This window comes from Erinaceus europaeus, unplaced genomic scaffold (assembly GCF_950295315.1).
Source record: "Erinaceus europaeus unplaced genomic scaffold, mEriEur2.1 scaffold_462, whole genome shotgun sequence".
In the NCBI taxonomy this organism is placed as follows: domain Eukaryota; kingdom Metazoa; phylum Chordata; class Mammalia; order Eulipotyphla; family Erinaceidae; genus Erinaceus; species Erinaceus europaeus.
Genome location: NW_026647696.1, coordinates 32,195 through 55,671, shown reverse-complemented (window position 1 = coordinate 55,671; position 23,477 = coordinate 32,195). Strand labels below are relative to the sequence as shown.

General features: G+C 43.7%; 1 protein-coding gene across 1 annotated transcript in view; it reads right to left on the bottom strand.

The window, feature by feature from the left end:
* LOC132536421 (GATOR complex protein WDR59-like) overlaps nt 1–16,484 on the bottom strand; it is a 45,913-nt gene extending 29,429 nt beyond the window's left edge. The window contains exons 1-2 of the mRNA XM_060184251.1: nt 16,318–16,484; nt 287–336 (exon numbers count right to left, since the gene is read on the bottom strand). Coding sequence (XP_060040234.1) covers nt 287–336; nt 16,318–16,371 — 104 coding nt within the window. The 5' untranslated portion in view covers nt 16,372–16,484. The remainder of the gene's footprint in view (nt 1–286; nt 337–16,317) is intronic.
* Nucleotides 16,485–23,477: the final 6,993 nt, after the last annotated feature.

Genomic DNA, 23,477 nt, shown 5'->3' with positions numbered 1-23,477 from the left:
CAGATAGCATCTCTCTGAAGAGCCCACTGTGAGCAGGAAACTGCCATTTCAAGACAAAACTACCTGTCACTAAAATTTCAAAGACATTTTATTCCTTATCTATTAGAGAAGAGACAAAAATAAACTGCAAATAATCCCTACATGTATCTCTGAGGTTAGCAAACTACCCGAACTAAGTCCTGTGATGGTAATCTTTACATAAGTGATTTTCTGATTCCCCAGAAGTCCCTTGGTTTTCAATTTATTCCCACAAATTGTGACAGATGAACTCTGACAGCTCACTTACCCAGAAAGCACTGCATGCTGCCCAAGACAGTCCACAGACATGGCTGTTGCCTATGAGAGAGAACATAGATTGAGTCCTGCTGGCAAAGCTAAGGTTGGAGAAGACAGTTATTCAGTCTCCTGTGGCTCCTCCTCATCCCATGATTGATCCCCAGCCAGCAAGTCCCATTTGTTCCCCATAGTGAAAAATTTTTTAAAATATATTTATTGGGAGTCAGACGGTAGCGCAGCAGGTTAAGTGCATGTGGTGCAAAGCGCAAGGACCAGCTTAAGGATCCCAGTTTAAGCCGCTGGCTCCCCACCTGCAGGGAAGTCGCTTCACAGGCGATGAAGCAGGTCTATCTTTCTCTCCCCCCTCTGTCTTCCCCTCCTCTCTCCATTTCTCTCTGCCCTATCCAACAATGACATCAATAACAACAACAATAAAACAATAAGGGCAACAAAAGGAAATAAATAAATATAAAAGAAAAGAAATATCAAGATTGACCTGGAGTAGTGAATACCAGGTGACAACAACAAAAAAAAAAAAAGAAAGAAAAAAAATTTATTTACTTATGACAGAGAGATAAGCCAGAATGTCACTCTGATACATATGATGCCAGGAACTGAACTCAAGACCTCATGTTTCAGAGCCCAAAGTCTTAGCCACTGTGCTACCTTCCAGGCAGTCACAGTGGACACTTTCACCCATTCTAGTTCCCACCCAAATTTCAAATTCATCTATCCCTACAGGGTAGCTGCTGCATGTTCCTCTGCACACCCCCTCACCAAACTAGAACAGAGTATGAACAAACAAATCTGTGAAGAGCACCATCCAAGTAAAACTTAACCTGGGACACCACACACTCACACTTTACATATAAAATCCATGTTTTTCCAAAGGCCATGGAATGCTCTTCTAAACCTCTAACAATTGGTAGATAATATTTTTCCAACTTTTTTATTTGTTTTTATTTATTTTTATTTTTTATTGGGGAATTAATGTTTTACATTCAACAGTAAATACAATAGTTTGTACATGCATAACATTCCCCAGTTTCCCATATAACAATACAACCCCCACTAGGTCCTCTGTCATCCTTCTTGGATCTGTATTCTCCCTACCCACCCACCCCAGAGTCTTTTACTTTGGTGCAATACGCCTATTCCAGTTAAGGTTCTACTTATAGGTACATAATATTTAAACACCACCCTGCCACATCCAAGGCTATGTTCTTGTTACTGAGATGCTAAGGTCACATTTAATCTGAAGTTCCTAGCACATTTCACTTGTTTCCATTTCTCAGGTTGCCTAGGTTCTAGAGACCAACATCTTTTCAGGATCTAACATCTAGTTCCCAATATAGCACACTGAAGCAATGAGTTTACATTCAGTCTGAGGCATAAAGATGATTATGACAGCGCTAATTCTCCTGAATTAGTCCTGAATTCTCTTTATTTGGGTGAGTTCATACCCTGCTGCAATCTCAGAGCATTTCTGAAACAGTTTGTGCCACTGTTTAATTATTAAATGCTCTAAGTTCATCTCACGAGACTATCAAGACAATTCACTTTGTACCTTCTGCTACAATCACAAATCATAAATGGTAGACAAACTATTTTCCTCACCCTGGCTCGTGTTATTAATAGCTTCTCATACTTGTACACCCTCAAGAAACATGTCCTAGACCTAGGTAGGGTCTATTGAAAACAAGAAGCCAGAGTGCTCTCACTGAAGGCTGGAAAGTGATTATTATGCATCATCGTTCATTCCACTAGTCACAAGCAGAGAAAAACCCAGCTGGGAAGGCAAGCAATGAAACAGTATGAGAGACAGCACCACAGTACATTCAAGCAAGCATAATACAATCTTTCCAGAGAATGTACAATAGGTATAATCCTAATATGATCCTCAAGAGGCTGAACCCATAGTCTTCCTCCAAATTATTCAAACACTAGTTAGGTACCACTGCAAAGGGATTATGTAGATGCAATTAAACTGACCTTAAAATATAGAGAACTGAAAAGAAAGAAAAAAAGAAGAGACCTGAAACAGTCCAAATGTCCATCAACACACAAATGAATAAACAAAAGGTGGTTGGTAAATACAAGGGGATACAGGCTATATGACATGGATGAACCTTGAAAACACGATACTAAGCAAAATATGCTAAACACGAAAGGCCAAATATTATATAATTCCACTTATATGAGGTACCTGGAATATGTGCATAGAAAGAGAAAGCAGTGAAGTTGGGTGGTAGCACAGTGGGTTAAGCGCTGGTGGCACAAAGCACATGGACCAGCGTAAGGATCCCGGTTCTAGCCCCCAGCTCCCCACCTGCAGGGGAGTTGCTTCACAAGCAGTGAAGCAGGTCTGCAAGTATCTTTCTCTCCCCCTCTCTGTCTTCCCCTCCTCTCCCCATTTCTCTCTGCTCTATCCAACAACAACGACATCAATAACAACAACAACTACAACAATAAAACAAGGGCATATCTATCAAGTGCTCAACGAGAAAGGCTTTCAACCAAGAATACTGTATCCTGCTAGACTGTCATTCAGACTAGATGGAGGCATAAAAACCTTCTCAGACAAGCAACAGTTGAAGGAATCAACTATCACCAAGCCTGCCCTGAAAGAAGTTTTGAAAGGTCTCCTATAAACAGTCAGACCACCATAAATAGGCCATATATCAGAACACTCTAAAACTCTATAAGAATGGCGTTAAAATATCTTCAATCTTTGATATCAATAAATGTCAATGGCCTAAATTCACCTATTAAAAGATACAGAGTAGGAAGATGGATCAGAAAACACAACCCAACAATATGCTGTCTACAGGAAACCCATCTAACTCAACAAGACAAACACAGACTCAAAATGAAAGGATGGAAAACTATCATACAAGCCAATGGCCCACAAAAAAGGGAAGGAACAGCTATTCTCATATCTGACACAATAGACTTTAAAGTAAAGGATGGATCTTGAAAAATTCATGTTAAGTGAAGTAAGTCAGAAACAGAAGGATGAATCTGGGAGGATCTCACTCTCAGGCAAAAGTTGAAAAACAAGATCAGAAGAGAAAACACAAGTAGAACCTGAACTGGAATTGACGTATTGCACCAAAGTAAAAGACTCTGGGGGGGGGGGGAAGAATACAGATCCAAGAAGGATGACAGAGGACTTAGTGGGGGTTATATTGTTATATGTAAAACTTAGAAATGTTATGCATGTACAAACTTTTGTACTTACTGTTGAATGTAAAACATTAATTTATCAATAAAGAAATTAAAAATAAAAAATAAAATAATAAAACAAGGGCAAAAGGGAATAAATATTTAAAAAAGAAGGAAAGAGAGAAAGAAAGAAAGAGAGAGAGAGAGAGTGAGAGAGAAAGCAGGGCCAGGCCATGGCACACTTGTGTAAGTGCATACATTACAGTCCCCACCTACAGGAAGAAAAGCTTCACAAATGGTAAAGCAGTGCTGCAGGTGTCTTTCTGTCTCTCTTCCTCTCTATCTCCCCTTCCCCTCTCAATTTCTGTCTCCATCTATCCAATAATAAATAAATAAATATCTGGTGGTGGGATTTGTGTGGAGTTGTATCCCTCTTAGCCTATGGTTTCTGTCAGTGTTTCCTTTTTATCAATAAAAATTATATAAAATAAATAATTTTTAAAAATACAGTTTAATTAAAAAAAAGAAAGAGAAAGCAAAATCATGGTTGTCCAAGATTAGGGGGAGGAGCTGTTATTTAATGATTACATACATTTGGGGGACAGGGCAAATGTATGTAATCATTAAATATGATGAAAAAGTTCTGAGGGACAGAAGGTAATATAAAAGATAGAGATGCTTAATCACATAAGCCCTCCAAATGAGAACACAGTCAACTGACACCTTGATTACTACCTCTGAGACACTGAACAGAGAAACCAGTCATACAGTGCCTGGTCTTCTGACCAACAGAATTATGAACTAATAAATGGATAATGTTTCAAGCTGTTAAGCTTGTGGTACAGAGACAGAATACTAATAAAGGGTGAACCAGAGGTGGAGGGCAGATAGCATAATGGCTATGCAAAGAGACTCTCATGCCTGAGGCTCCAAAGTCCCAGGTTCAATCCCCCACACCACCATAAACCAGAACTGAACAGTGTTCTGGTTTAAAAAAAAAAAAAGTGAACCAGTAATAACACCAAAAAAAAAGCATACTTTTTGTCTCTAGTTTTGCCTTAAGGATCTATGCAGGGACTTTACATGTAGGTAGAACTCAGGAGACATGGTCAGAAAGAGGGAACACAGAGTGAAACCTGGACTGGGAGTGGTGCACGGCACTAAAGCAAGAGACTCTGGGGAAGGATCGAAAGCAGGGAGGTTTGACGTTCTAGGTTGGGAGTAAGAGTATTTTGCAGACACCCGTCATGCAAGATCGAGAAGTTGTGCCCAAGTGTAAACAACTGTGCTGTAAACCATCAAACGCCCTACTACCAATAAAACACAAAATAAATAAATTCTTGGGCGTGAGACGGTAGGTAGCAGCAGGTTAAGCGTACGTGGCACAAAGCGCAAAAGCCGGCGTAAAGATCCTGGTTCGAGCCCCAGCTCCCCACCTACAGGGGGGTCACTTCACAAGTGGTGAAGCAGGTCTGCAGGTGTCTGTCTTTCTCTCCCCCTCTCTGTCTTCCCCTCCTGTCTCCTTTTCTCTCTGTCCTATCCAACAACGACGACAATAATAACTACAACAATAAAACAAGGGCAACAAAAGGGAATAAATAAATATTTCAAAAAAGAAAAAATATCCCCACACCTATGGACATCTAATCTTTGACAAAGGGGCTCAGACTATTAAATGGGGAAAGCAGAGTCTCTTCAACATATGGTGTTGGAAACAGTGGGTTGAAACATGCAGAAGAATGAAACTGAACCACTATATTTCACCAAATACAAAAGTAAATTCCGGGGAGTCAGGCGGTAGCGCAGCGGGTTAAGCACAGGTGGCGCAAAGCACAAGGACCAGCATAAGGATCCCGGTTCAAGCCCCCGGCTCCCCACCTGCAGGGGAGTCGCTTCACAAGCGGTGAAGCAGGTCTGCAGGTGTCTGTCTTTCTCTCCCCCTGTCTTCCCCTGCTCTCTCAATTTCTCTCTGTCCTATCCAACAAGAACAACATCAATCATAACTACAACAATAAAACAACAAGGGCAACAAAAGGGAATAAATAATAAATAAATAAAATATTTTAAAAAAGTAAATTCCAAGTGGATCAAGGACTTGGATGTTAGACCACAAACTATCAAATACTTAGAAGAAAATATTAGCAGAACTCTTTTCCGCATACTTTTTTTTTTTCTTTTCCTCCAGGGTTATTGCTGGGCTCGGTGCCTGCACCATGAATCCACCGCTCCTGGAGGCCATTTTTTCCCCCTTTTGTTTCCCTTATTGTTGTAGCCTCGTTGTGGTTATTATTATTATTATTGTTGGTGGTGTTGGTGTTGTTCGTTGTTGGATAGGACAGAGAGAAATGGAGAGAGGAGGGGAAGACAGAGAGGGGGAGAGAAAGATAGACACCTGCAGACCTGCTTCACCATCTGTGAAGTGACTCCCCTGCAGGTGGGGAGCCGGGGTTCGAACCGGGATCCTTACGCCGGTCCTTGCGCTTTGCACCACATGCGCTTAACCCACTGTGCCACCGCCCGACCCCCTCCGCATGCATTTTAAAGACATCTTCAATGAAACGAATCCAATTACAAAGAAGACTAAGGCAAGTATAAACCTATGGGACTACATCAAATTAAAAAACTTCTTCACAGCAAAAGAAACCACTACCCAAACCAAGAGACCCCACACAGAATGGGAGAAGATCTTTACATGCCATACATCAGACAAGAGGCTAATAACCAAAATATATAAAGAGCTTGCCAAACTCAACAAAAAGACAACAAATAACCCCATCCAAAAATGGAGGGAGCACATGGACAGAATATTCAACACAGAAGAGATCCAAAAGGCTGAGAAGAAACACATGAAAAAATGCTCCAAGTCTCTGATTGTCAGAGAAATGTAAATAAAGACAACAATGAGATACCACTTCACTCCTGTGAGAATGTCATACATCAGAAAAAGTAACAACAGCAAATGCTGGAGAGGGTGTGGGGTCAAAGGAACCCTCCCACACTGCTGGTGGGAATGTAAATTGGTCCAACCTCTGTGGAGAATAGTCTGGAGAACTCTCAGAAGGCTAGAAATGGACCTACCCTATGATCCTGCAATTCCTCCCCTGGGGATATATCCTAAGGAACCCAACACATCCATCCAAAAAGATCTGTGTACACTACTAGAAATGGGAATAAATGAAAATTCCTCAAGATAGTGGAGTCTATACATAGCAAACCTACAGCCAACATCATACTCAATGGTGAAAAACTGGAAGCATTTCCCCTCAGATCAGGTACTAGACAGGGCTTCCCACTATCACCATTACAAAAAAAAAAAGATCTGTGTACACATATGTTCTTGGCAGCACAATTTGTAATAGCCAAAACCTGGAAGCAACCCAGGTGTCCAACAACAGATGAATGGCTGAGCAAGTTGTGGTCTATATACACAATGGAATACTACTCGGCTGTAAAAAAATGGTGACTTCACCGTTTTCAGCCGATCTTGGATGGACCTTGAAAAAATCATGTTGAGTGAAATAAGTCAGAAACAGAAGGATGAATATGGGATGATCTCACTCTCAGGCAGAAGTTGAAAAACAAGATCAGAAAAAAAAAACAGAAGTAGAACCTGAAATGGAATTGGCGTATTGCACCAAAGTAAAAGACTCTGGGTGGGTGGGTAGGGAGAATACAGGTCCAAGAAGGATTCAGAGGACCTAATGGGGCTTGTATTGTTATATGGGAAACTGGGGAATGTTATGCATGTACAAACTATTGTATTTACTGTTGAATGTAACACATTAATTACCCTATAATAAAAAAGAAAGAAAGAAAGAAAATAAAGAAAAAAAGAAAAAAGAAATTTTTAAAAATAAATCCTTAAAAAAAAAAAACAGGTATGATACTTCATATTAACCAAATGACACTGAATTTGGAAATGGACTGAATTACATATCCATTTTAGGGACTGGGCGGTAGGTAGCGCAGCAGGTTAAGCGCAGGTGGCATAAAGCATAAGGACTGCTGGAAGGATCCCAGTTCAAGCCCCCAGCTCCCCACCTGCAGGGGAGTCGCTTCACAAGCAGTGAAGCAGGTCTGCAGGTGTTTATCTTTCTCTCCTCTGTCTTCTCCTCTCTCTATTCCTCTCTGTCCTATCCAACAACGACATCAAATTACAACAATAATCACTACATCAATAAAACAAGGACAACAAAAAGGGAAAATAAATAAATATTTTATTTTATTATTTTTTTTTTTTTACCAGAGCACTGATCAGCTCTGGCTTATGGTGATGCGGGGGATTGAACCTGGGACTTTGAAGCCTCAAGCATGACAGTCTGTTTGCATAACCATTATGCTATCTACCCTTGCCCATAAATAAATATTTTTTAAAAACTTTTTAAAAAAATCAAAAAAAAAAAAAGCACCAGTATAGTAGTGTTTGTTCCCCTGAATGAAAAAGAAAGAAGGGAGTCGGGCTGTAGCACAGCAAGTTAAGCGCAGGTGAAGGACCAGCCTAAGGAAACAGTTCCAGTCCCCGGCTCCCCACCTGCAGGGGGGTCGCTTCACAAGCAGTGAAGCAGGTCTGCAGATGTCTATCTTTCTCTTCCCTTCTCTGTCTTCCCTTCCTCTCTCCATTTCTCTCTGTCCTATCCAACAACAATGACATCAATAATAACTAGAACAATAAAACAACAAGGGCAACAAAAGGGAATAAATTAAAAAAGAATCACTTTAAAGAAAAAGAAAAGAAAAAATGCTGCCCAAAGTGGTGAAAATGTAGTTGCATGAGACCCTGGCTCTCAAAAAAATAATTAAATAATAATAATAGTCAGGAGATGATGGTTCACCTGGGAAAGCACACACTTTACCATGAACAAGGACCTGAGGGTTGAAGCACCCAACACCATGCACATGGGAGGTGTCACAAGCAGTGGAACCTTCCACATTTTGCCAGGGCTGGAACCTGGGACACATGGCAAGGCTTACCCCAGTAAGTTAGCTCTCTAGCCTATGGCCCAAATATATCTAGCCTATGTACCCAAATGTGTGTGTGTATCTATGACGGGGGTATGGGAAGACAAAGAGAAGCAAGACAGGCTGGGTAGTGGCATACCAGGTGAACACACACATTACCATGCACAAGGACCCTCGTTCAAGCCCCCACTCTCCACCTGCAAGGGGGAACGCTTCACAAACTGTGAAGCAGGTCTGCAGGAATCTCTCTCTCCATACCTATATCACTCTCCCTCTCAAATTCTCTCCATCCCATCAAATAAAATAGAAGGGGGTGGATTCATTATGCTGGCACCAAGCCCCAGCAATAAGCCTGGTGAAAAAAAAAATTTAAGGAGGTGAGTGACACACCAATGCACAGCTCCACCACCCATGAAGTGTCCGTGGTTGGTTCTTGGCTGATTTCCGAGAACTTCAATTTGGGCAGTGTTCCCATCATTCCCTAAATTGTATGTCAAACAATGTGGTTCCTGCTATCCCTCTGGGAATCTAGAAATTGATTTGTGCTAACCAGATGGTGCCTTTGTGACCAGCTCAAAATAAAAACCTTGGATACTGAGTTTCTCACAATACGTTAAACTGAAACAACATTTCAATTCAACAATCGAGGACATTGCAATGCTGAGAAAATTAGGCATCCCCTGCATGTTTCTATGGGAAGAAGAGTCTTGGGAGTTCCCACCTTCCCACATGGTATCCTACCCATGCATCTTTTCCCTTATACATCACTTTGTATCCTCCTCGTAAAAAATCATAACTGCAGGGGGGTGGGGAGACAGCATACTATATATGCGAAAGACTTTCATTCCCGAGGTTCTGAAGTCCCAGGTTCAATTCCCAGCACCAACATTTAAAAAAAAAAAAAAATCACAACTACAAATGCAATTCTTGAGTCCTCTTAGTGAAACTGGGAGTGGTAACATCTCAAGGTATTTTTTTATAAAGTAATCAACATTTATGTCAACTGTAAAAATTTTAAAGTTCCTTTAAAAAAAACAAAACAAAACCAGAGCACTGCTCAGCTCTGGCCTATGGTGGTGTAGGGGATGGAACCTAGGGCTTTAGAGCCTTAGGCATGAGAGTCTCTGCATAACCATTATGCTATCTAACCCCACCTCACTTTTTTTTAATGAACAATTTCTTTTTAATTGACACCAGGGTTGTCACTAGGAATCAGCGCTGGCACTATGAATCCACCACTCCCAGTGACCATTTTTTCCTTTCTATTTTATTTGATAGGATAGAAAGAAATTGAGAGGGGAGAGGAAGATAGAGAAGGGGGGGATCCCGAGGTGGAGCACCTGGTTAAACACACACATTACAGTGCACAATGATGCAGGTTTAAGCCCCTGGTCCCCACCTATAGGGGGAAAGCTTCACAAGTGGTGAAGCAGTGTTGCAGGAGTCTCTTTGTCTCTTTCCTTCTCTATCTCCCTCTCCCATCTCAATTTTTCTGTCTCTATCCAATAGCAAATAAATAAATAAAAATTTTTTAAAAAAGGAGAAACAGAGACACCTATAGATCTGCTTCACCACTAGTGAAGCATCCCCACTATAGGTAGGGAATGGGGTACCCTCCACCAGTGCACCACTGTACAGCTCCCAAGTTCCACCTTTTTTAGATGAGGGGTGTTCTCTAGAACCTAGTAGCTTTAATAATTTATTATTTTTATTTTTTATAAAGATGTATTGATCTGATAGTAAGAGAGAGGAAGGAAAAGAGAACCAAAGCATCACTCTGACACATGAGATGCCACAGGTTGAGGGGCTGAACTCAGGACCTCATGCTTGAGCATTCAAGGCCCTACCCAGCACCCGTTGTTCTGAAAACACTTTTTTAATATTTTTTATATTTATTTATTTATTCCCTTTTGTTGCCCTTATTATTTTGTTATAGTTATTATTGTTATTGTTTCTGATGTTGTCATGGTTGGATAGGGCAGAGAGAAGTGGAGAGAGATGGAGAAGACAGAGAGGGGGAGAGAAAGACAGACACCTGCAGATCTGCTTCACCACTTGTGAAGCCCCCTGCAGGTGGGGAGCTGGGGGCTCGAACCACCTGTCATTGTGCTTTGCGCCATGTGCGCTTAACCCGCTGCGCTACCCCCCAACTCCCTTGAAAGATTTTTGTTTGTTTGTTTTAATATTTTATTTATTAATGAGAGGGATAGGAGGAGAGAGAGAAAGAACCAGACATCACTCAAGTACATGTGCTGTCAGGGATTGAACTCAGGACCTCATGCATGAGAATCCGACACTTTATCCACTGCGCCACCTCCCAGATCACCCTTGAAAGATTTTTAATGAGGTTCAGATCAATACTTTTAGCCCACTTGCACGTTATTTGTGGGGCTCAGGCAAAAAAAGTCATGGGCCCCTTAGAATATACCTGAAATAGTCTAAATTATAGGCTATATACTCAATGGAGATCTACTCAGCAATACAAAAGATAACATTAGGGGCCACGCAATAGTGCTGCAGGTTAAGCATACAAGGCATAAGGATCCTGGTTCAAGCCCCCGGCTCCCCACCTGCAGGGGGGATCACTTGTGAAGCGACCTATCCGCAGGTGGGAGGTAGGGGCTCAAACTTAGATCCTTGCATTGGTCTTTGCACTTAGTATTATGTGCATTTAACTGGGTGTGCCACGGCCCGGGCCCCTTCCCTCTCTATATTTTTATTTTTTTAATATTTTTTTATAATGTATTTATTTTTTCATGAGAAAGATAGGAGAAGTGGAGAAGAGAAAGAACTAGACATCACTCTGGTACATGTGCTGCCAGGGATTGAACTCAGGACCTCATGGTTGAGAATCCAGTGCTTTATCCACTGAACCACCTCCCAGGCCACATTTTTTAATATTTTTATTTGCTTATTGGATAGAGACAGCCAGATATCTAGAGGAAAGGGGGAGATAAGAAGAGAGACAGAGAGACACCTGCAGCACTACTTCACCACTTGCAAAGCTTTCCCCCTGCAGGTGGGGACCAACAGCTCAAACTTGAGTCCTTAGGCACTGTAACGTGCATGCTAAACCAGGTGCGCCACTAACCTGGCTCCTATTTTTTCTTTCTACATTTGTGAGATGGTTAATGAAAATGGATCCCTACCCCTTCCAATCACCATCAAAATCAACCACAAAACTAGGCTAATTCACATTAAGATATACCCTTCCAAGTAAACAAAATTCAGAAAGGAAAAGGGAAAAAAAAAAAAAAAAAGAACAGAAACTCCTGCACTCCTGCAAGGCACTTAAAATTACCCAATTTACTTTGTTCTCTTCCTATGACAACTGCTGCTTCAGTTTAATTATTTGATGCCATTTCATAGCATCCTAATATATGTGGCAGCACCCTCTCTGCAGGTGTCTTCAATTACAGCTCTCCCTATATAGAAGTAGGAAAGAGACTGCCTGCCTTTCTATGAGAATTAAAGGGCTTACAAATCAGTAGCTTCCAAATTAACAAGCTCAGAGGTACCATCCATGAGTCTGTTCTTAGTCCCCCAGTGAAAGCAAAAAACAAGAAGGGGAACAGGAATATAATTCTTTTCCCCTAGGAGTCAGGCAACTCCCTTGGGAGACAATGTGCCGACAGTGCAAAGTGCTTCAGAATCCTTTAATCCTAACACTGCTGCTCAGATTCTCCATGGAGGGCATGTAGCAGAGGGCCCAATAAGAAAAATGGCAGGTGGCTCATCCACTCATTAAGCCTATGGCAAAAGACAGGCTGGGGTTGTATAAAAAGGAAAATAGTGGGGGAGTCCGGCGGTAGCACAGCGGGTTAAGTGCACGTGGCACAAAGTGCAAGAACTGGTGTAAGGATCCCAGTTTGAGCCCGGGCTCCCCACCTGCAGGGGAGTTGCTTCACAGGTGGTGAAGCAGGTCTGCAGGTATCTATCTTTCTCTCCCCCTCTCTGCCTTCCTCTCCTCTCTCCATTTCTCTCTGTCCTATCCAACAAGAATGACATAAACAACTATAATAACTACAACAACAATAAAAATAACAACAAAAGGGAACAAAATATTTAAAAACGGCAACAAAAGGGAAATAAATATTTAAAAATAAAGGAAAACATATTGCATTATTATACTCCAGACTTCCATTCAATATAAACCACTTATGTATCAACACAGTGACTGACAGTGTGAACCAGGCAAGAGATAAATAAATCCCTTGTTGAATAAATGAGCAAATATGAATTAACTAAAGTCTGGCACACCAAAGGTATATAATTGTTAAATAAAGATAATCACCGGGAGTCAGGCGGGTAGCACAGTGGGTTAAGCGCACCTGGCGTGAAGCGCAAGGACCAGCTTAAGGATCCAGGTTCGAGCCCCCAGCTCCCCATCTGCAGTGGAATCGCTTCACAGGCGGTGAAGCAGGTCTGTAGGTGTCTATCTTTCTCCCCCCTCTCTGTCTTCCCCTCCTCTCTCCATTTCTGTCCTATCCAACAACGACATCAATAACAACAAAAATTACAACAATAAAACAATAAGGGCAACAAAAGAAAATAAATAAATAAAAATAAAGATAATCACCAAGATTATCTTGAGTGGGTGGGGGGTGTGCACGCACGTGCACAGACACACACATTTCCTATGTATAGACTCACACAGTATGAAGCAACATAATGCAATAACCTCAATAAAGGCCTAGAAGTTCAAATCCCAATATGGAAACAAAGTAAAAAGTCTTGGCTAAGTTACTTGGGATCAAATAGGGTTCAACTTCCCCATTTGGAAAAATGGAATATCTATTTATCTTGTATGGTTCTTTCCTTTTTAACATTTATTTATTTATTTATTCCCTTTTTGTTGTCCTTGTTTTATTGCTGTAGTTATTATTGTTGTTGTTGATGTCGTTGTTAGATAGGACAGAGAGGAGGGGAAGACAGAGAGGGGGAGAGAAAGACAGACACCTGCAGTCCTGCTTCACTGCTTGTGAAGCGATTCCCCTGCAAGTGGGGAGCCAGGGCAAGAACCGGGTTCCTTACGTTGGTCCTTGCACTTTGCGCCACCTACGCTTAACCAGCTGCGCTACTGCCCTACTCCCTGTATGAATCTTTCATGAATCAAAAAAAAGAACACGGGAGCTGGGAGATAGCTCCCCTAAGTAGGGCATTGTCTTACCATACACAAGATCCCAGATTCTAACACCACAACACAAAATACCACAGCACAGAGAAAGCTCCATGAAAGGTGTCTCTCCCCTCTTTCTTTCTCTTCTTCTCCCTCCCTCTTCCTATCTGAAATAAAAAGAGTTAGAGGCTGGGTGGTGGCACACCTGGTTAAGCATGTGTTACCATGCTCAAGGACCTGGGTTCAGCCCCTGGTCTCCACGTGCAGGGGGAAGCTTATAAAACAATGGAAATGCTAAGGAGTCTCATTTTCTCTCTTCCTTCCCTTCCAATTTCTGTCTCTACACAATAAATAAAATTTAAACAAATAACAAAATAAAATTTAAAAAACTGACCCAGAAGCAATGGAATCACAAACATAATGCCCTAAGCTAAAAAAAAGGAAAGAAAGAAATGTACAGGGGGCTTGGGCGGTAGCACAGCGGGTTGAGCGCACATAGGGATCCTGGTTCGAGCCCCCGGCTCCCCACCTGCAGGGGAGTCGCTTTCATCTGCAGGGGAGTCAGGGAGTCGCTTTACAGGCAGTGAAGCAGGTGTGCAGGTGTCTTTCTTCCCCCCCCACCCCCCGAAACCCCCACCCCCCCACCCCACCCCCCCCACCCACCCACCCCCATCTTCCCCTCCTCTCTCCATTTCTCTCTGTCCTATCCAACAACAACGAACAATAACCACAACAAGGCTACAACAACAAGGGCAACAAAAGAGGGGGGAAAAATGGCCTCCAGGAGCAGTGGATTCATGGTGCAGGCACCAATAACCCTGGAGGCAAAAAGAAAAAGAAAGAAAGAAAGAAATGTACAAAATAAGCCAGAGCAAAGAGGACATGCCTTGTGATGAGCTCTGCCTGGGTTCAAATGCCTGCACCACATGGAAGATGCCATGATATGGGGAGAAGTTCTGGTGCTGTGGTATCTCCCTATCTCTGACTGCAAAAAAAACTCTAGGGACCAGGCAATGGCACACTCAGTTAAGTGCAAATTGTACCAAGTACAAGAACAAGTGCAAGGACCCATGCAAGGATCTGAGTTCCAGCCCCTGGCTCCCATCTGCAGGGGGGATGTCTTACAAGCAGTGAAGCAGGTTTGCAGATGTCTTTCTCTTGCTCACCCACCCTACCTCCCCCTCCCCTCTCAATTTCTCCTATCAAATAAAATGGGAAAAAATGGCCACCAAGAGCAGTGGATTCATAGTGCTGGCACCAAGCCCCAGCAACAATCTTGGGGAAAAAACAGAAACAGAAACAAAAGTAAAAGTAAAAAGTAAATAAAGGGAGTCTTGGGTTGAACGCACGTAGCTCAAAGCACAAGGACTGACAGTCATTAAGATCCCGGGAGTCGCTTCACAGGTGGTGAAGCAAGTCTACAGGTGTTTTTCTCTCCCCCTTCTCTGTCTTCCCCTCCTCTCTCTCCATTTCTCTCTGTCCTATCCAACAACAACGACATCAATAATAATTACAACAATAAAACAACAAGGACAACAAAAGGGAATACTTAAAAAAAGGAAAAAAATTGAGAGAGAGAGAGAGAGAGAGAGTGTGTGTGTGTGTGTGTGTGTGGAGAGGTAGAGGGAGAGGGAGAGAGAGACCTGCAGTACTGCTTCATGGCTCGTGAAACTTTCCCCCTACAGGTGAGAGCTAGGGACTTGAACCCAGGTCCTTATTCATGATAAAGTGCAGTGTGGTCTGGGAGGTGGTGGAGTGGATAAAATACTGGACTCTCAAGCATAAGGTTCAGAATTCAATCCCCAGAAGCTCATGTACCAGAGTGATGTCTAGTTCTCTCCCGCTCTATCCCCCATCTTTCTCATTAATAAATATTTTTTTAAACATTTATTTATTTATTCCCTTTTGTTGCCCTTGTTTTAAATAAAATATTTTTTTTAAAAAAACCAACTGTGCGCTCAACCAGGTGTATCACCTCATGGCTCCAAACATGCGATTTTTTTTTTCCTCCAGGGATATTGCTGGGGCTCAGTGCCTGCAATACAAATCCATTGCTCCTGAAGGCCATTTTTTCCCCTTTTGTTGCCCTTGTCTTTATTATTGTTGTTGTTACTGCTGTCGTTGTTGTTGGATAGGACAGAGAGAAATGGAGAGGAGAGGAAGACAGAGAGGGGGAGAGAAAGATAGACACCTGCAGACCTGCTTCACCGCTTGTGAAGCGACCCCACTGTAGGTGGGGAACCGGGGGCTGGAGCCGGTATCCTTCCACTGGTCCTTGCACTTTCCGCCTTTTGCGCTCATCCTATTGTGCTACCGCCCGGCCCCCAAACATGCGACTTTTTTATTGACTCCACAGAAGAATTCCATGAGGCAAGGTTCGGTCCACGCTGCAGAGTCTCAGAGAAATTCCTTCGATTGGGCCCAAATCACTAAGCACAGAGCCGTGTAGGGGCGCAAACACCCGCCGCCGAGCTCCCCGTCCAGGTCGTGGGAAAGTTCTCAGCGCTCGCGGGCGCACACTCGTGCAACAACCTTGGTGCCTCGATGTCCCAAGCCTGACCCCACACCTGGTCCCCCAGCGAGGATGCTCAAAACCCCCTCAGTGCTGCACAAACCGCCCTCCACGGTCTGCAAGTCACTCGCTCTGTTCTGACGATCTGGGATTCCCCACGCTCCATCTCCCCAAACTGAACCGAGGTCTCCCTCCTCCCACAGGCTCTCGGAGCCGTGGGGGAGGGGAGCTGGGGGGCCCGAGAGAGCGCAAGTCCAGAAGGCTCCATTAGCCCCCAGCAGCTCACCTGGGAGTCTCGGAACTCCACCACCACATTCTCGCTGCTCCAGCGTGCCGCCATCTCCTCCTGTGCGCGGCAGCTGAGGCCCCAGAGCAACGCCTCCTCACGCCCCAAACCCGCGTCCCAGGGCTCAGTGAGCCCCTCGCAGAACGCGAGAAAGGCCGGCCATGCCCCGTCCCTTCCGTTTTACCGCAAACTATTGGCTGAGCCAAACCTTGACTCCGCCCCCTCTCCACGGTTCCTCCTATTGTGGAACCGAAATGCGCTCATTCAGGCACGCCCCGCCCACTTCCGTCACTCAGCATGAGTCGCACACGCTCTTCGCGGGACGCACGTCCCTGTCACACAAGTCCCGCCGGGAGTTGTAGTCCAAAGTAGTGCAGCTGGGCAACCCAGGAAGAGTTTGTTGATTAGGCTTTGGCTGAGGGGAGATCTGTCTTGCCATTACCTGTCTAGCTGTTGTCTCCTGCAATGTCTTGCAAGCCAAAATTCAGCATTTATGCAAACCAAAGGTTACCTCTTCCATTCTGCCTATCATAAAGAGATCGAAAAGGGGCAGGGGCCAGGGGGTGGAACACCCAGTTAAAGCACACACATGGCAAAACAGAAGTACCTGAGTTCAAGCCCCTAACCCCCACCTGCAGGGGAAAGCTTGAGAATGGTGAAGTAGTTCTGTGGTGTCTATCTCCCCCTTCTTGATTTTTCTCTATCTCTATCGAGTAAAACAAACAAATAAATAAAAATAAAAGGGGGAGGCGGCGAGGCGGAGCCAAGATGGAGACTTGGAGACAATTCCTGGTGTGTACTCCGAAAAGAAGCAGCTTTCAACCTGGCATTCTCGGGAGAGAACACCAGGTTCCAGATGCTACCATGATGCCAACCAGACTTCCCTGGACAGGCAACCCCACCAATGTATCCTGGAGCCCCACTTCCCCAGAGCCCCGCCCCACTATGGAAAGAGAGAGACAGGCTGGGAGTATGGATCGATTTGTCAACGCCCATGTTCAACCGGGAAGCAATTACAGAAGCCAGACCTTCCACCTTCTGCACCCCAAAATGACCCTGGGTCCATACTCCCAGAGGGTTAAAGAATAGGAAAGCTATCAGGGAAGGGATTGGATACAGAATTCTGATACAGAGTTCAGAATTGTGTGGAGTTGTACCCCTCTTATCCTATGGTTTTTGTCAGTATTTCCCTTTTATAAATAAAAATTTTTTAAAGGGGGGGCAAGAGAAGTCTGAAAGGAGGCGGTTTTGCAAACCAACTTTCATGCCTTAGGTACCAAAGGTACCAGGTTCAGTCCCCAGCATCACCATGTACTATTTATTATTTCATACGTTGTGATAGCACATACAATAAATGCCGGGCACCGAGGGGATGTCTCCCAACCCTTTCAGTTAGTTCCCCAAAACATAACCATTTTGATAACCAAAGACCCTGAAGTGTAAAGAACAGTATATACCCAGAGGGGTAAATGGTAGGAGAAGTAAACAAGAGGGCTATATACCCCCATTCCACTAGGACCCCCCAGAGTGTTTGTTAGAAGGAATCCTGTTTTGTTTTGTTTTTTTAAGATTTTATTTATTAATGAGAAACATAGAAGGAGAGAGAAAGAGCCAGGCAGGCATCACTCTGGTAAATGTGCTGCCGGGGATTGAACTCGGGACCTCATGCTTGAGAGTCCAATCAATGCTTTATCCACTGCGCCACCTCCTGGACCACAAGGAATCCTGTTTTATACCAGCAATGAAAGGGAAGTGAATCAGGAAACCACTAGTGGAAGTCAGGCACTGTTTCTCTTACATAAGACAGGAGAGGAAAAAACGAAATCAACACCTAGAAGTAGTAATAGGTATCCAGCTGAAGCTGTCCTGCATGATTCTCTCAGTTCATACCAAATGATCTTGCATCCACCAATCCCGATCCCAACCTAATCAATGCAACCAGTACCACCTCACCATGCCTCACTTCACACTGTGTCTAGAAACGTCAGGCATGGAATGTCAACCCTTCAGCCTCATTTCTCTCACGTGAGACCTTTCCTTACATAGGATTCTCTAATTCCATTCCAGATGGTTCACTTCCTAACAAAGTCCCAAAACCTAGATATAGACCAGGTCCTGTGAGAGAGAGCATATGTTCACATGTATCCATAAATTAGGGCAAAATATATACCTGAAAGCAAAAGTACACAAGTCTGCAGTGAGTCAGTATAAAGTTCATATGAAATAGTGTCTACCTAGACTTAGATACCCTCCTCACCTACTTCCTATTACACTTCCTGCACTCACTCCAAAGCTAACCTTAGCAAAGCAAGGACTGCAAAAACTAAATAAGGGCAAGAGACTAGCATACGTTAATGCTGACTCTTTAGTCACTATCAGGCCACCCCATCAGCTGGGGCCCTATTTGGGGAGTCCTGGGATTCCCAAACAGACATGATGGGCCTAGACCTTGAATAAATCCCTCTCCCCAATGTTACCAATCATCTCTATCAGGAACAACACAATAGAACTCTTTGTGGCCCCCCATGGGACCTTGCCCTCAACTTGGATCAACAACGGTAGAGAATGTTCCATCCTCCAAAGGGAGGATGGACAACATACTCTATGCTCCACCTGAGGAAAATGGGTCCTGAAATTGGGGCAGCTACTCATGACCACATCCTACTCATGACCACAGAATGTGAGCTCAGATCTACAGGGATGCAGATGTCACATAGGCTCCTAAACTGAATAAGGGCCCCAGAGCAGATCAAGTTGATGGGGATTACAGTCAACAATATTTATTCCCCTACATTTATACCAATATTTATATCAAATTGATGGGGATGACAGTCAACAATATTTATACCCCTTTCCCATATTTGGGAGCTACTCTCTTCCCAGATCCAGCTTTCTGCTCTTTTTCCCAGCCATGACATCATCTGCCCAGACAATAGCAATGTCTTTTAGAAGGTCACTTGGTAGTCAAGTCACAGGATTTGGCAGATTAGATTTTTTTTCCCCCATAAAACAGAGAGAAATTGAAAGGGGGAGGGGAAGATACATAGAGAGAGAGAGAGAAAGACACCTGCAGACCTGCTTCACTACTTGCACTTTCAAGGGCTGGAACTGGGATCCTTATGCTTAGTACTATGTGAACTTAACCCACGCTACCACCCAACCCCACTGGATTTTTTTAATTACTTTAATATTATTATTATTATTATTATTATTGGAGCTTTATTTTTATTTTTTATTTATTATTATTATTATTTATAATTTGGCCATCTCTTTTCTATTGTTGTTGTTGTTGTTGCTGTTGTTGTTGGATAGGACAGAGAGAAATGGAGAGAGGAGGGGAAGACAGAGAAGGGGAGAGAAAGACACTTGCACACCTGCTTCACCGCTAACAAAGTGACCCCCCTAAAGGCAGGGGGCTGGGAGCTCGAAATGGGATCCTTGCGCTGGTCCTTGCACTTCACATTATGTGTGCTTAACCCGGTGCACTACCGCCTAGCCCCTAAATTTTATCATCTTTATTTATTTACTGGGTAGAGACAGCCAGAAATTGAGAGGAAAAGGGGGTTTATAGAGAGGGAGAGAGAGAAAGAGAGTCCTGTAACACTGCTTCACCACCCACAAAGCTTTCTACCTCCAACTGGGAACCAGGGGCTACAACCCCGGTCTTTGTGCATTGTAACATGTACACCATTACCTGGCTCCCCTAGATTTTTATTTTGTATGTAGAGATATTTCCATATCACTATAACTCTTCTCTCTCTCTCTCTCTCTTTATCTCTTTGCCTATGTCTAGGTTAGTGATGTGTTTCTTGCAACACCAGTAGGTTTTCCCTGGCCTGAGCATTTTTGTAGCCCTCCAAGATGCTTACTCCTTTAATTTCTTTCTTTATTTTATTTTATTTTTTTAACCAGAGCAATGCTCATCTCTGGCTTATAGTGGTGCAGGGGATTGAACCTGGGACTTCAGAGCCTCAGGCATAGGAGTCTCTTTGCATAACTATTATGCTATTTTAGTTTCTATTTGTCTGTTAAGGCACAGAAAGTGCTGTGAGTTTCAAGTCCTTGATGTTCTCCATTCTCCCTTTTTTTTTTTTTTAATATATTTATTTTCCGGGAGTCGGGCGGTGGCGCAGTGGGTTAAGCGCACGTGGCGCAAAGCGCAGGGACCGTAAGGATCCCGGTTTGAGCCCCCAGCTCCCCACCTGCAGGGGAGTCGCTTCATTGGCGGTGAAGCAGGTCTGCAGGTGTCTATCTTTCTCTCCCCTCTCTCTCTGTCTTCCCCTCCTCTCTCCATTTCTCTCTGTTCTATCCAACAACAAAACAACGTCAACAATGTCAATAATAACCGCAACGAGGCTGCAACAACTAGGGCAACAAAAAGGGGGAAAAAATGGCCTCCAGGAGCGGTGGATTCATGGTGCAGGCACCGAGCCCAGCAATAACCCTGGAGGAAAAAAAAATTTATTTTCCCTTTTGTTGCCCTTGGTTTTTTTTTTATTGTTGTTGTAGTTATTGTTGGTATTATTGATGTCATCGTTGTTAGATAGGACAGAGAGAAATGAGGAAGACAAAGAGGGTGAGAGGACACCTGCAAACCTGCTTCACTGCCTGTGAAGGGACTCCTCTGCAGGTGGGGAGCCAGGGGAACTGGGATCCTTATGCCAGTTCTTGCACTTTGCGCAACGTGTGCTTAGTCCACTGCACTACCACCCGACTCCCTCTCCCTGTTTTTTTTTATCTTTCTTTTTATATTTTATTAATTTATTTAATGAGAGAGGCAGAGAGAGAGAGAGATACTCTGGTTTATGGTTTATGGTGGTGTGGGGGATTGAACTTGGGACTTTGGAACCTCAGGCATGAGAGTCTCTTTGCATAGCCATTATACTATCTACCCCATCCCTGTTTCTTAACATGAAAATAACTCAGAATTTTTTAGAGAGGGGGGGCAAGAGCACCTACATTTCAAACTGCCTCCTCAGGTGTTTCCTTTCTATCTCCCACCCACACTGTCACTGAGGAAGAGGACTAGCTTTCTGGCTACTTTTGCATTTCTGTCAGCCTCAGAGATCCCCACAGGAATGTCCTTTCTGAGACTGAGGAGATAGATCCCTTATCAAACAGACTTCAACTTGCCTAAGAGGCCTCAAGGTCCTTATCTCCAAACAATGTCTTTTCAGAAGGTCACTTGCTAGTCAAATCACAGGAAGGCCGGGCGTCTGGCAAAACCAGAGTCCAGGGCTTTCACAGCTACCTTTATCAGCAAGAAGCCATGCAAGTTTGAACATGTTCCTTTGTCTTTCTAGAACTGTTTCCTCTTCTGCAGAAGGTGGAGTTAGTTGACTTCTCAGTCCCTTCGCATCTGGGAATCTTGGAACTCTGCCCTGAGGCCCTCTTGCAATTTCCCTCTCTTCATCAATCAACAAATACTTTAGGACATGCCCACGTGTTTAGGATGCTTGTTATGTGTATGTATTTGGGTGCTCATTACTCTGGTTTCACTTTGTGTTTGTTTTTTCTTCTCTCCTTTAAAGTTTTTTTAATTTTATTTATTTATTTTCCCTTTTGTTGCCCTTGTTGTCTTTTTATTGTCGTAGTTATTATTGTTATTGTTACTGATGTCAACGATGTTAGATAGGACAGAGAGAAATGGAGAGAGGAGGGGAAGACAGAGAGGGGGAGAGAAAGACAGACACCTGCAGACCTGCTTCACCGCCTGTGAAGTGACTCCCCTGCAGGTGGGGGATCTGGGGGCTCTAACCAGGATCTTTTGGTCCTTGTGCTTTGCGCCATATGTGCTTAACCCACTGTGCTACCGCCCAACTCCCTTTTCTTCTCTTTTTCAAAAAAGGTTTATTTATTATTTGTTTATTTATTTGGGAGAGAGAACCAGAGCATCATTCTGACACATGCATTGCCAGGGATCAAACTCAGGACCTCATGCTTGGGAGTCCAGTGCTTTATCTATTACACCACCTCTTGGATCACAATTTTAAAAGGGGGGGGGGTAGATAGCATAATGGTTATGCAAAAAGAGACTCTCATGCCTGAGCCTCCAAAGTTCCAGGTTCAACACACCTGCCACAAGCCAGAGCTGAGCAATGCTCTAGTTAAAAAAAAAAAAAAAAGAGGGGGGGTGGGCGGCAGGGCGATAGATAGAGTAGCGGGTCAGGTGCACATGGAATAAAGCACAAGGACCTGCATAAAGATGCTGGATCGAGCCCCCAGCTCCTATCTGGGGGGGGGGGGAGGGGTACTGCCTCTCAAGTGGTGAGGCAGGTCTGCAGGTGTCTATCTTTCTCTCCCCCCACTCTGTCTTCTCCTCCACTCTCTATTTCTCTCTGTCCTATGCAATAACAATAGTGGATTTGTAGTGCAGGCACAGACCCTCAGCGATATCCCTGGAAGCACAAAAACAAAACAAAACAAAAAAACTATTTTAGTGACCTTTGAGATTGTCTAGTGATTAAGGCAAAGAACTTTTCTTTTTTGCCTCCAGGGTTATCGCTGGGGCTCAATGCCTGTACTATGAATTCACTGCTCCCGGTGGTCATTTTTCTATTGTTGTTGTGGCATAGAATAGTTAAATATAAGGGGCCCAGCGGTGGCTCACCAAATAAGCGCACATAGTGCAAAGTGCAAGGACCAGCGCAAGGATCCCATTTCCAACCATGGGTTCTCCAACTGCAGGGGGGTCTCTTCACGAGCAGTGAAGCATGCCTGTGGGTGTCTATCCTTTTCTCCTCCTCTCTGTCTTCTCCTACTCAATTTCTCTCTATCCTATCAAGAAATAATAACAACAATGGAAAAAAGATGGCCTCCAGGAGTAGTGGATTCCTAGTGCAGGCACAGACCCCCAGCAAAAAACCCTGGAGGCAAAAAAAAAAGTTTTTTTCTTTTTCTTTCTTCCTTTTTAATATTTATTTATTTATTCCTCTTTGTTGCCCTTGTTGTTTTATTGTTGTTGTTATTGATGTTGTTGGGTAGGACAGAGAAAAGTGGAGAGAGGTGAAGACAGAGAGGGGGAGAGAAAGATAGACACCTGCAGACCTGCTTCACCACCTGTGAATCGACTCCCCTGCAGGTGGGGAGCTGGGGGCTCGAACTGGGTCCTTGTGCTTTGCACCACGTGCATTTAATCCACTGCACTACAGCAAGACTCC